At 47.1% G+C, this 14,618-nt stretch overlaps 1 protein-coding gene across 2 annotated transcripts in view; it reads left to right on the top strand.

Annotated features, from left to right (window-relative positions):
- Positions 1–14,618, top strand: part of Trio (trio Rho guanine nucleotide exchange factor) — a 287,626-nt gene that overhangs the window by 144,399 nt on the left and 128,609 nt on the right. For both annotated transcript variants that reach the window (XM_026783734.1, XM_005356663.3), the window contains exons 10-11: positions 1,520–1,642; positions 7,685–7,876. In XM_026783734.1, coding sequence (XP_026639535.1) covers positions 1,520–1,642; positions 7,685–7,876 — 315 coding nt within the window. The remainder of the gene's footprint in view (positions 1–1,519; positions 1,643–7,684; positions 7,877–14,618) is intronic.

Below are 14,618 nucleotides of genomic sequence, written 5' to 3'. Positions count from 1 at the left end.
GTCCACCTCTGCTCACAGCTGCTCACAATTCCCGCAGTCCACCTCTGCTCACGGCTGCTCACAATTCCTGAGCAGTTTTTACAGGGCCCTGGAGGTTTGTTAAAGCTCACCATCTCATATATGTGGGACAGAACTTTGCTGTGCAGAAAGGCAGCTTAGTCAGGCCCTCAGGTGTGGAACAATGGACACAGATTGGTCTTATAGATCCACTGACTAATTTTTTCTAGATGTCTGTCAGTCGGTTGAGAGTTGTAGCACAAAGCCATTGTGGACCAGCGGTTAAGCCTGACTTATCCTGACATTAGTTAGAGGTTCCCGAATCACTGACTTGACTGAATCTGCCCTACTTCTTTTTCCATCCCAGATCATTTAGAGTTGTGTACTTCAGCACCTGCTGTTGTCTGACCCGAGTGCTTGTGTTCCCTTACAAGTCCATGTGGAAATGTAATGTCCAGTGCAGTGAGGTCACTGTGCAGGTCCTCTAGGAGTGCTTAGGCCACCAAGACTCCACTCTCACGAGTGAGATCAATGCCTTTAGAAAAGGAGCTTGAGAGATTCCATGAGGACCCTGGAAGCCACAGTCTGTGAGGAATAGGTCCTCACTAGACGTTGGCACCTTAACCTTAAACTTTCCAGTTTCCAGATCTACGAGTAGACATTTCTGTCACATATAAGTTATCCAGCCTGAGGTATTTTGTTACAATAACCCAACAGAATTTGACAATACCAGTCACAAACATGTACAACATAGACGGCCCATTTTTAACAGCACAAACGTGTGTGATGTATTTGTAATGTTTTAGATGAACGTTTGAAAAAAGATCACTTGCTTGTTTTTCTGCCACTCCACCAGAGACTAATGAGTGTGCATTTGACGTAAACACTGTTAGATGGTGTTAATGTTGTGTGATTTCTCACATGTGTGGACCAGGGATCTGCGCTGTTAAGTCCCAGCCATGAGGAACAAACACAGCTTGTACTTCGATACCATAACACCTCACAGTTTACCCGAGGAATTATCCTCCGAGTCCAGGACTGCAGCATGGCAGTGGTGTCTTTTCTTCTGTGTTTGGAGTCTCCTAAAAACAGAGACATACAAAACATTTTTTGTATGCATACTTAAGCTTGAATCACCTGAGCTATGAGGCTCTGAACCATTTAAAGATGTGAATTGGTCCAGCATAGTGCCATATATGCCCTCTTCACACAAAACCTAGCGAGCTGGTAGCTCTATCATGCCTCTGATGAGGTGAGAGTTAATTTAATCATTATATGCAATGTTCATGCGTAGGACAATTTGTACTTTTAATATAAAAGCTATTTATGGTCCTGTGGAGAAGCTGAAGTAAGATGTAATTGCGAAATGAATTAAATTAGTATTCAGGCGTTTCCTCTGAACTTGCTTTGCTTCATGTTTGCTGCAGAATTTTGACAAAGGAGCAAGCCTTTCCTAGATAGGCCTAACCGGTGAGCAAGGTGGACACCATGTTTATGGCCCATGTGACCGTTTTCTTTGCAGGTGCTAGACTGGATTGAGAACCACGGAGAAGCATTTCTGAGCAAACACACAGGCGTGGGCAAATCCCTTCACCGAGCCAGAGCATTGCAGAAACGACACGAGGACTTTGAGGAAGTCGCGCAGGTACAGCAGCCCCCGAGCACATCCCGGTGGCTGGGCCGGAAGTCACAGTTCAGCAAACCTTTGCTAGGTGTGCGAGGCTGGTAAGGTGGGGTTAAGTTCGCTTCACAATGAGGCGACCATCGCCTAGGTAGAAAATTGTATGGTTTTGAAACAAGTTTGTCTTTGAGGATGTTTTCGTATTTATTAGGCTACTTTGTGGCTCTCACTTCAGTTGAGGGACAATAACTTCTGGGATTTCTGCAGTGACAGGCCTGGCATTCTGCCTGTCCATTTCTAGTTGTGTTAACTGTGTGCTTGGGAAGCCAGCACCAGGAGCGGAGCGTGCTCAGAGCACAGTGTGGTGAGGGAATGAGGGAGGCTGTGATGCCGACAGGCCACTGTGATCTGAAAAGTTTGCAGAAGCATCAGACATCCTAAGGAAGTAGAGGGACGCTGGCTGCCTTCAGCAGAAGTCATCTGAGCCAGGAGTGGGGTGTGCACGCTTTTAGGCAAGGAGATCTCTGTAAGTTTGGGACCAGGCTGATCTACATCATAGCCAGGTTAGCCAAGGGTGCACAGAGAGACCCTGTCTCAAACAACCTACCCCCAGAAAAAAAGCCATCTAGGTCATACAAATCCAGATTCAGACAGATTATGGCAACTATAGAATGTCACTAAATCTTACAGGCAAGAAGTGGAAAATGTCATCCGTAAAAAGGACTTTTAGAAAGACGGTGGTTTCTTCAGCAGCCACAGATGCTGGAGTCTGGAGCTGCGGTCCTGATACCCCTGGGTTCCGCACCTGTCTGAATTGCTGTTCCTTAGAGGAATGAAGTGAGCACTGAGATTAGGATTTTCTAGTCAAGTACTTATCAGAAAACCGAAAGCATTGACTTAAGAGTATTAGTAGACTGAAGCCCCTGAGAACAGGCTTGTTCTGCTCGCTTCCCTATGATGCTCACCTACAGCAGTGTCTCACCTGTGTCCATCCGGTCAGCAGCTACCTGCTTGAGTGAATTGACTAAATGGCTAAAAGGGTGCTATCAGCGGTCAGTGAAGGGATCAGTAAATACATCTGTAGATTCTGTAGATTAGAGGATTACTGTCTGAGCAAAAGGTAAATCTAGGGAGGTAGTCAAGAGTCAAACCAAGCTGAAGAGCCAGCCAGTTCACTTGGACACAAAGGGCAGAAATGTGTGCTGAGCATGCTGGATGGGGCCTGAGGACAGCAAGAGGCTTTATGCAGGCTTCTGGCTGTTTTTGAATGACCACAAAATGTATAAAGCCAAAAAAAAAAAATTCCACAATCACTTCCAAATAAATTTATAGCTTTGGGGAGGAGTATAGAAAACCAAGTAAATTCCTCCCAAAAGAAGGAGGAAGGATCAAAAGAAAGCAAAAGAAGTGAGAACAAAATTCATGAAAAAAAATCACAAAATGTGATAGTGATTTATCCTAATATTCCACTGTGCCTATCTGCTAAACCATCACTCTAGCCCCCTAGAGATCTTAAAGTAGCAAGTTGCCTAATGCATCTTTTCTTGGAACTTGGTGAGTCGTGGCTTGATGAAGTAGCTCGAGCGGATCAAAAAAGGGAGCAGTGAAAGTGTATGATTCAGTTCTCTGAAAATGTGCTAAATATAGGTCTGTTCTGCAGAGCAATTCCTCTGTTCTAGGAAGGAGGAACCCCGAAGGAACCTCTTGAGCTTACACGGTAGAAGCAAGCCCTAGGCCCAGCCTGACTTGATCAGGTGCCCACCCTTGATGGCAATGCCCTGGGCTTTAGTGTTTGGTTCAGATGCTGCTGTGGCCTCCTCAGGAAGCACAGGTCACTGTGGCTTACAGTTTTGCAGAGCCAAGCACTTCCATGCCATGGTTGTGAAGCTCGTCTTTGTTTGTGTGTTGGTTGTGAGTACATCTTTGGTGTTGAGTGAGCCTGTTCTGGCTGCTGTGCACTGTGACATGCACAGCTGTAGAGCATTTTCTTGTGCTGCTTTTTGCAGTTAAAATTGCTGCTTTGCATGTGGCTGATGGAAAGGTAGGCGCTCCTTGAGCAGTGAGTGATGTTGTACTTTAAGTAGTTTTCTGAGTTTGTGTTTTTAAATTTAAAAAGCTATGATTACAGCAGGTGAGTAAAACCCAGAGAAACCTTGTTCCCGCAGCTGGTTCTGAGAGCAGCAGGGGCCTGATGCTCCCCGGGTCCCACTCTCTGAGTGCTTCAGCTCCTCTGCTCTTCAGTGTGCAGAGTCATCAGCTGCCCCCCCACCCCCCCGGCATTCTCCCCAAAACAGGTCTGTGGGTAGCTCTGTGTGTGCCACAAATACCTTGTCTTCCGGATAAGGGTCTAAGAAGTTGTCACGTACCGAAGTTCTTCCTGGATTTCAGCGGACTGACAGATGTCCCCACTGGGCTCATTGTTGGCTGAGGAAGCTGTGTCCAGGTGGACATACGACATGTCCATGTTTGTAGTATGACCTGAACTTCTTCGCAGATATAACAAGCTTCCACTGATTAATAAATTCAGCCTCTAAATAAGATGCTTTGTGTTTTAGTCTTTTAAAGTTAACCCTGGAGAAGTCAGGGCAGATTGTTTTTAATCGAGAGCTTCCCTCATGGTTGGAGTTGTTGTCAGTGGTGTCCCAGCTGCCCAGCATGAGTCAGACCCTCAGACCACAGAGAAGAAAAAGAGCGGGTTCGTGAGGCTGCTTTCCCGTTCACATTTCCTAAAACTCAGTGATGGACGATTCCTTTCTGACTACGCAACCACCAGCCCTGAGCAAGTTCCTTGTTCTGAGTCCCTTTTCCCTGTGAAATAGAATGAATACCTCTCTTTACCAGGTTACTGTAAGAATATATTAGGAAGGAATGGAGAAAGGGAAGAAGATGGAGGGAGGGAAAGACAGAGGCAGGGAGGGCATACATGTCAGAACATGTTCAGAATTCCAATTCCTTTATCTTGGAACATCTAGATGATTGAAAACACCAAGTTTTCACGTGATAACTACGAAAATGCTTTACACTAGCTAGCTGCAATAGGACCTAACATAGATGATGTCGCCAGTATTTATTCTCTATGCCCCTTACCTTACTGACCCCCCCCCCACCCACCCTGAGAAAATAACAGGTGTCTATGGCTAATGGTAACAGATGTGGACAGTATTTAGTGTCTTAATTAGAGTTATATTGCTGAAATAAAACACCATGGCCAAAATCAACTTGGGGAGGACAGGGTTTATTTGCCTTACATTTCCACATTATAGTCCTCACTGAAGGCAGGCAGGACAGGAATTCAGACAGGGCTAGAACCTGGAGGCAGGAGCGGATGCAAAGGTTATAGAAGGGTGCTGCTTACTGGCTTGTTCCCCATGGTGTGCCTAAACTGGTTTCTATAGGACCCAGGACTAGCAGGCCAGAGATGGCACAACCCAAAGTGGGCTTGGCCCTCCCCATCAATCATTAATTAAGAAAATGCTGTTCGGTGCTCATTTTCTATTTAGAAATTTGCATTCTCATTTATGGTAACTACAGTGTCTGCCATCATTTTGGTGAGAATTGGGCCCTCGTGACTGAGAGCGGGAGGAGAAGGAGGAGGAGGAGGAGGAGCAGGAGGAGCACTCATCTGCCCCTGCATTGCAGCTGCGCATGTCCCAGACGCTGACAGTTACACAATGTAGGCTGTTTCTCAAGAAAGAGGAAATGCTCTGGGCTCCATGACCTGCCCTTAGAATATGTCCTTTAATTCCCTGGTGGGGATGAAAGGAACGACTCAAAGAGGGATCTCTCAGGCTGAAGAGAAGAGGCCAGTCCCTTAACTCCCTTGATGTCTGCCAGCTTCAGATCACCAGGTCTCGGGCCTTTGAACAGCCACAGCTCTCCTGACTGACTTGTCACAGGGAGGTGGAAGTGAACTTGTCTCTGTCACAGGGCTTCTTTAGGGTTTCGAGTGGCTGCTCAAACGCTAGTGCTGATGCTATGGATGGCTTAACGGTTACCATTCGGAACCAGTGACAGTCCTGTCCAGTTCAGTGCAGAAAGTCTCAGGACAACTTTGTTGCTAGGAAGGCCCAGCTGGGGTTTCAGAAGCCAATGCTGATGTTCCTGTCTGTATCCTGTCCCCTTCCTGCTGTGGTTTGTTCTGAGGAAAGCCCTTACCTTCTTTGTACAACCATCATTTTCTTCGAGTGTCGGAGGAGACACGAATGAACGGTGTGGTGTTAGTATCACTCCATGCACACCTGTTCATCAGTATTTTTCCAGTGTCACTGCTGGCGGAGTCCTATAGGCTCTCAGCAGTTCAGTTATGCCTTCCTACTGGGGAGCGCGGTCAGCTGAAGATTCACTTATCAAACAGGACAGGTAAATTTCTTCAAAGCTGTGATGACAATCAGCAAGAAAGCAGGATTCCTTTTTTCAGAAGCGCATTTCCAGGGCTCTGTTTTCCACCTGGCAGACTGAGCTGGAAACTGCACTCAGGCCCCCAGTTCCCCTTGTACCTGAAGCGGCTGACTGATACAGCTTTATTGTAATTAGCCTCCTAACTTGGAGGGCACCCATTCCCCAAACAGATCTTGATGTTGTATATCACCCAAAGGACCATTTGCTGGGAGTCTGGATCTCGTACTGACAAGTTTAGGAGGTGGGTTCTCTAAGAGTTGCTCCTGCAGCCTCCTGTGAGGTTTCTGAGTTAGTCAAAGGTGCACACTCTGCCTAGCTTCCTGTTTTAAGATGTGATCTCTTCCCTTCCTTATGATATTAGAGGCCAAACCAGTGGGGCCACCTGATCTTGAACTGTTGATCCCCAAAACTGTAAGCTAAAACTGATCTGATTTGCTCTGCAAGATGCACAGGTGCCTTGGGTGCCAGAAACAGAGTGTTGTGGTTTAGTATAGCGTAGTGTGGCCTCCCCAGAGGTTTATTTGTTGAAATAATCCCAAGAGTGATGAAGGAGAAGAGTCGAGTCGGGCTGGTGTCTTAGCGTTAGATGCACCTATCTCAGGGCAGATCCCCCAAGACTGGATCCTAGTGGCTTTCTAAAGAAAAGAGGGACCAGGAGAAACATCTGTACATGCTTATTTCTATAATGCCCTGCAGCACATTGGGACCACTTCCAAGAAGCCCATCAGATGTAGCCCTTAGATCCTGGACTTCAGAATCATGGGCTACGATAAAACTTCTTGTATAACTCACCCGGTCTGTGAGATTGTGTTGTTGGCAACAGAAAAGATTGAAACAGACAACTTCTCTGTCTAGTTGGAGTCTCGCTTCCCATGCTATTCCAAGCCGCCATCACCTGACTGAGCCTGCTTCTCCCTCCAGAGACGCCTTTGTCATACTTTGAGCCACCCTCCCCCCTGTGCAGTGAGACCCACCTTGCTCAGCTCTCGGAGTTTGAGGAGTAGGTGAATGAGCCGATTGGTATCTCAGCAGAGCCCCAGGCTGGATTTCTGGTCCTCCCTGGAGGGCGGGCTGCTTTGATTCCACTGAGGGCCTCCAGTTAGTCTCATCTCCTCTTCTTATTGGTAATGCTGCTTTTGAGCCATTTCCAGGAACAGTTCCAGGCTGTAGGTTATCTGCTCAGGTCAGGAACCCAGCCAGAGCCACAAGCTTATCAGGAATTGAAGAGGAGTCTTCCGAGAGCACTGCACAGGTGTTTACACTTCACGTCGGCATTTCTACTCCAATCAATTTATAGCCTCTGCAGTTCACTTTTGTTTCTGAACCTGTGTACTGTGAAGCAGGGAAGAGAAAACACTGTTACTCTGTCATGAAAACGAGAGAAAAAAAGTGAAGCAGGCACTTGTGGCCATGGGGCATTTCCTGACTCCACCTTAGCAAAAATCTAAAAGCCCTTTCTGAGTCATGAGCCATTGTGGTCGGTGTTTAATAGTCTGCTTGGCATCAGAAAGGGCTGCCGATAGGGATGTGTGGGCCTCCTGAAGTCGTTGCTAAGTGAATGATTGGAAATGCTGCTGATAGGCTCTGTGTTGCTGGGTGTTATGGCTCCCACGCGGGCTGGCTTGCTGAATGCTCACCTTCTGTTCCTCTGGGTATTCTCCTGTGCAGAACACATACACAAATGCAGACAAATTGCTAGAAGCAGCAGAGCAGCTGGCACAGACCGGGGAATGTGACCCTGAAGAAATTTACCAGGCTGCTCATCAACTTGAAGACCGGATACAAGACTTTGTTCGGCGAGTTGAACAGCGGAAGATCCTGCTGGACATGTCCGTGTCGTTCCACACCCACGTAAAAGAGGTAATGCATCACAGGTTGACTAAATATAATCTGGCTGACGGGGTCTTTGAATCTGTCAGAAGGAATCCTGTCTTTGTCATCGTGAGAGACATTGGCTGTAGCATGGCAGGTAGGCGTGAGTGCAGAGTGCACTGGGGCGGACAGGAAGTAGGCTGGACTTGTGCTGGTGCTGGACAGGAATGCACATCTGCCTTTGTTGGGGTTGTCCGTACGGGGACGGGGTAGAGGGGGCACTTGTGAGTCAGAGATGCGCCGGGACAATGAAGCAGAATGAGATTCCTTCAGAGAGGAGCAGTGCTCTATCCATGTAACCGTATCAGGTCCTGCTTACTGTAGGCACCGTTGTTGGGTGGCCCATCTGGGTGAAAGCCATAGTAGCCTTGCTCTTAGCAGACGACTCTCACACTCTTACAAGTCATGTTACATTGTATTGAGTTTGAATATTGCCATAGTCGATGTGGTACAGTATCGGTACTGTTAAAGTCTGTTGTTGTTTTATGTTAACACTTTGGCTCTTTTGGGGGGCCCACCACCCAGCTCCCAGATAAATCACATGGAGCCTTATTCTTATTAATGCCCAGTTTTAACTTGGCTTGTTTCTAGCCAGCTTTTCTTAAATTATCCTGTCTATCTTTTGCCTCTGGGCTTTTCCCTTTCTCTTTTTCTGTATACCTTTCATTATTTCTTACTCTGTAGCTTGCTGGCCCCTGATGTCCTCCTCTTTTCTAGTTCCTCCTTGATCTCTCTCGCTTTCTGATTCCTTTCTTTTCCCTACTTACTCTGTCTGCCAGCCCTTCCTGTTCTTTTCTTGCCTTACTATTGGCCATTCATCTCTTTATTAAACCAATCAGATCTTTTAGATAAACCACAGTAACATGGCTTCACTGAGTTAAACAAATACAACATAAAAGAATGCAACACATCTTTGCATCATTAAACAAATGTCCCACAACATAAACAAATGTAGCACACCTTAAAATAATATTCCAGAATAAAAGTCCTTGTGTGTGCCCATGGCAACATGCTTATCTCAAGAGATAATGTTATTTTAAATTTGAAAAATAGATACCAAGGGTACTATATATAACATACACATTGTATATACATATAGCATAAATAATAATACAGATCATATGCATGTGTGTATATATATGTATATATATATACATATGTACATATATATCACTTAGTAGATACAAAATTAGAGAAACTATGTTACTTTTTGCCTCCTTTTGAAAGTAAGGTTTTGCTGTGTAACCTATACTGGCCCTGAATTCACTGTGTAATGCAAGTTGACTGAATTTGCAGCAATCCTTTTGCCTCGGTCTCATGAGTGCTTCGATTCTATGACAGTGTTACTCCACCTGGTTTATTTTGTTTTAAGGGTTTTTGTAATAAACTCACGTTTTGTTTTACGTGACTAAGTGCTCCACAAAGTACCCTTACAGAATGCTGTGATACGCTGTGACACCTCTTGGTTCTGAGGTAGACATCAGAGTAGACAATGAACACAGCTAGCATCTTCCTTCACTGTCAGTTACGTCACAGCCAAGACAGACTTAAATAATGCAGTCTGTTTTCCCCAGGAAACATGTTCAGTGGATATTCTTCCAGGCTACTTCTAGCTTGGATGTGTGGTCACTGCACTAAGTTCCTCTCTCTGTGCTTTAGAGTATTCAGGGTTAAGTACACAAAAGCTCATGGCAATAGAAGGAGGAGGATCTGGAAAGATAAAATCACTTGGAGAAAGTTGTCTGTCTTGCCTTGTGTAAAAAGACATCTATGGTCAAAAGCCCATAGATCACTTTAAGGAGAAGCACCTTCAGTGTGGTCCTGAGACCGTGGACAGTTTATGCACAGCCTGGTTCTCTGTAACATAGATGTTTTAACTTCAGAAAGGTGATGTCCCCTCCCTTTGAATCCTGTGCATCTGTAAAGTGGATAGAGGAGGCAGTCGGCAATTATGGAGGCCCTGGAGAGTTTGTGCTTTTGCCTAGCCTAACATGGTGATTGGAACTCAGCCCCTTCTGCAGAAGGGCCAGGACTTTTTGGTTCTGAGATAGACACCAGAATAGACAACACAGCTAGCATCTTCTCCACTCTCAGTTAAATCACAGCCAAGACAGACTTGAAATATTTGTCATCTGTTTTTCCCAGGAAATGTGTTCAATGGATATTCTTCCAGGCTGCTTCTAGCTGGATGTGTGGTCACTGTGCTGAGTTCCTGGGTCACCTGGGGCTGAGGAGGAGCTACCTCCTGCTTTTGACTCGTGTCATGTCCATCATGTCTAGATCCCTACAATTGGGGCTGCATCCTCCCTCCTGCTGAGGTGGTTTTGTTTACTCCTCCTTCTCCAGGGTATCTGCTGATCTATGACACTATCCTCCAGAGGCTGGGTCTTCCTGCCGCCCCTGCTCTGTCCACAGTTAGTTGCTGCTGTTGGCAGTTTTCTAGAGTTCTCTGCACATACCTATGACAGCACTGACCACGTCACTTTAGGATTCTGTGTTCTTATGTTACCTGATTTGTGTTAGTTACTGTTTTTACTACAATTTCACATCAAAACTGAGAGAGGAATAGGGTCAAAGTCAATAAGGTAAGACAGACAGTCCCCTATGACCACACAGGGCACTGCTGCTCCACGGGGGCCAAGGTGACTACTAGCTCGTTCAGGTGTCTGGGAAGGTCCCACCCAGAAGACGGCTGCTGGCTAGCTCTCTGAACATCAGCCTAAGGTTTTGGCCCAAGACTTGCAGATTATGAAATGCCCCCCAAATCCACTGTGATTTGTGAGGAGGTGATGCTTCAGTGGTGATCACAGCTGCTCGGCCACACTTCAGACATTGGTCTCGCTTGATAGGTTGAAGTCTGGTTCCTACTTGTTCCCACTACAGAGCCTCTTCTAAGACTGAGATACATCATACAGGTTTGTGAAATAATAACATCAGTTAGGTTCAGTGCCTTGAATGATATTTTTATTTTTGAATCCATTAAAAAACATTACTACTTTTACCCATTTCTACTTATTCAGCTTCTCTCTCAGAATTATTTTGTGGCTTAATTACTTTTATTTACCTTTGGCATTCATAGGTCAATTGAGGCAACTAGGTGGCAACGTCAAGCTTGCTGCCAGTTTGTTTCTGGGGCTGATACAGTGACCCTCACTGGCTTCTCTTCTCAGAATCCTTGGTAGTCAGGAAGGATCACTCCCCCCTGAACCAGGCTGCTGCCGTCCTGGGTGGGTTAAGCAAAGAAACATGGCTGGGCTTCTGCAAAATTGTTGGTGAATGGGACACATTGTTTTGAGCAGTGCCTGGGAAAAGAGAACTTGTCATTTTATTCAGAAGTCAGAATTAATGGCTCACCACCCACCTGGAGACTTCTTTTTCTCAGAGTGCCCGCCTGACTTCATTTTCATTCCTAGCAAACGAACAGGTCAACTTCCTTTTACATGCTTGCTGGAGTCAGGCCTCAGCTCTCCCAAGGAAGCAACTGGGAGAGGAGCACAGTGCACTTGGGGAAAGTCCCAGGCTCCTTGGTGTGCAGCCGAGCTCTCTGAGCTGCCTCCCTCACCCCGGCCAAGTCTACTCAGGAGCCATGGGACTGCACCCAGTGCTTATTCCTGCAGCCATTGTTAACACCCAGAGCCTTTTCCTCCCCTGTGCAGCCGGAGAACCTGTCCGGCGTCTGGTAGTTACCGGTCAGTGCTCAGTGCTTATGAGCCAGCTGTCCTGCAGCAGTCTCCTGATCAGTGAGTGGTTCGGGTACAAAGCCTGTTCAAAGCCTCACTTGCTTCCTTCCCTATGGCTCTCCCACAGAGGTCTTGCTGTATTTCTGTGGAAACATTCTGTAGGCCACACCCCATCACATGGTAGCTGTTTATTCAGCCTCAGCACACATACATGCTTGTGTGTGTAGATAGCTACATGCAACTTCATCATAGGTAGACTTATGTTAACTACCACAGCACCCAAACTGCAGCTACACAAATCATTCTACCAGAATATAGTTTTTATTTTATTTTTGAGACAGTGTTTCTCTCTAGTTTTTGGAGCCTGTCCTGGAACTAGCTCTTATAGAACATGCTGGCCTCAAACTCAGAGATCATCCAGGCTCTGCCTCCCAAGTGATGGGATTAAAGGCATGTGTTACCACCACCCGGCCCAGAGTATGCTCTTGTGTCTGAATGCATATTGCTTCCCGTTCCTGCAGGAGTTGGAGGCCTGACTACCTGGGACTTTCTGGCTCTTCTTCCTCCTTATGGCTGTCTCCAGCCTCAGCAAGAACCAGCATCTCACATCCCTGTTATTTTGGGTGTTTCAGAAATGCCAGATGAATGGAGTCATGAGTGTTTTTGTGCTCAGCTTTCCCACCTAATTAATCCTGGAGGCACTTGCACTTTCGTACACACATCAACCCCTCTTTCCCCTTCAAGGTAATTGGAGTCCCTGATGATCACATGGTTTCTTAGCTATGTCAGTCACGTTTCATCTCTTGTCCCTGGCTGGTCATTCTTGCCGGGTAGCCTCATGCCACCTGTCTACAGGTGTCCACACCTGGGACTGGAATGCCCATTTGTTAGTCCTCCTCGCGGTGGAGCTGCCATGCAGATGCCTCTGTGAGTCTCCGTCTTTCCTCCTAGTGCTAGCACCCGACACTTGGCAGGGGTGGTGTTTCCTGCTGCTGACCTTGGTGTTCTCTGCTCTACCTCTACCCCATACGTCCTTTATAACGTTCTCTCAGCGTACTCGGGCAGCATTTCTCCACCACACAAGAATAGGAGGTGCTTCTCAGTCCCTACAGCTCAGGCTGGGCAGCAGCTCCGCTCATGGAAGTGCCTGCTGCTCCAGCATGGGAAGCCCACCTCAGATCCCCAATGCTCTAGTCAGAAGCCCAAGGCCATGGGCAGAGATAGGCATGGTCGCTGGGGCTAGCTGGCTACCAGCATGGCTCTAGGCTAATGGAGAAACCCTGCTCCAGCTGAGTAAGGTAGACAGTCGTGGAACAGGATGGCCAAAGGCTTCCTGCTTTCGCACACACACAGGGATATGCTTCCCCACACACAATACACACAGAAGAAAAATACACTACAATTCCTACAACAAGGCACCAAGCATGTGTACTCAACATACAGTCAGTCAGGCATGTGTGTCAACATGCAATCAGCTAGCATGTGTCAGCACACTGTCAGACATGTGCGCACAGCATACAGTTGGTCATTTCTGAGAGAGGAGCTTTCTGTTGGTGGTGGGAGCTGTTCCCTTTTCAGCCTGTTGCTTGTGCCTGAGCTGGAATCACGTGTCATCTGCATAGTGGTTGCCCTCCTGCATTCGCACCTGCGCGTTGCCACTGAGAGCATCCACTTCTGCTCTGAACTCGCAGTAGCAGCAGCTCTAGGGAACTGTGAGTGTGACCCTTGAGACTGCACCACAGTTGGCACAGCTCCTCTGGACCAAGCGGTTGTCCCTGTCAGCTGAGAGCCAGGAGACAGGTTTCAATGCAGCAGCCTCTGCCTACAGAGCCCTGCAGTAAATGAGTACTTCCGCCCCGTTGCTGCCTGTCTCTCACACTGGCTTTGCAGGTCAGCGAGGTTACCCCAGTTCACAGCTAGGACTGCAGGTGTGCTATGCCTTCTGTACCAGGCTCCGTATTGACACTGACTACAGCCTGTGCGACCTCCCTGGAGTGCGGAGATTGCTGCTGTGGCTCTCACCAAGTCTCAGGACTCCCTTAGCCACCTAGAGCCCAGTGCTTTTCCAGAACCTTCAGCTCCTCAGAACTTCCCTCCCCAAATGATGAAGAAAGGACCTCTATTCTTGAGGCGAGCTAGTTCAGCTTTCTCCTAGAGGAGTGTAGTGCCCAAGGGTAAAGAACTGAGGTTTAGGGGTTGTTCCTGCTGCCAGAGATGGGACAGGGTCCTCCCACCTCTCCGTCTCAGAGCCTTTCTTCACATTACTTCATTTTGCAAGACAGTCTTTCCCTTCTCGACTTGGTCGGTGGCCATGCCTCTGTCTGCATACATACAGCCCAGTTGTGGGCAGAAATCTTCTCTAGAACTTGAACAGAAGCCTGCAAACAAACAGAGCTCCAGGACATCTCAGTGCTAGCCTGAAGGCCCAGCCTTGTTTCTTATGGCCTCTAGGGGGCAATGTGGTCTACACCTGTGTCCTAACAGTTCCATGGTTCTTAAAAAATAGTACCCAGTAGCAGTGAACTTGCAGAGACCACACCCACTCTGACTGCTGGATAAAAATCCTGGTCGCAGTGAACGTGCAGAGAGCCCACCCTCTCTGACTGCTGGATAAAGATTTATCTTTTTACTATAGATTATCAATTTACACAGAAGTGCATTTTCTTTTCATCCTTGGAAAACTTGGACTTAAGATTTTCACAAACTTCCTAGAGACTAAAATTTCTTTGTTCAGAGGACTTTAGCTACCTGGTATTACATCATTTTAAAAGCTCAAAAATAGACTTTACTTACCCCAGGCTGCAGTAGGACACGCATCAGTCCATCCTCAGTTGGCATCTCAAAGGACCAGGAAGAATATTTCCTGAAGAATTCTGGGGGGCAAAGACCTTTCAGGCATTTGACATCAGGCTTTTTATATATAGCATGGTCCACTACCTCACTCCCTGTTTCCTTTTCTTCTGCGACATCCCAGGATCACTTCCTGCCGTCTGTCCGCTGTGCAGCGCTATCTCTGTGACCTCACTGGCAGGGCGGGGGGGGGGGGGGGG

This window comes from Microtus ochrogaster, chromosome 19, assembly GCF_000317375.1.
Source record: "Microtus ochrogaster isolate Prairie Vole_2 chromosome 19, MicOch1.0, whole genome shotgun sequence".
Classification (NCBI taxonomy): domain Eukaryota; kingdom Metazoa; phylum Chordata; class Mammalia; order Rodentia; family Cricetidae; genus Microtus; species Microtus ochrogaster.
Note: the sequence above shows the minus strand (reverse complement) of the source record. Positions and strands in the feature narration are given on the sequence as shown.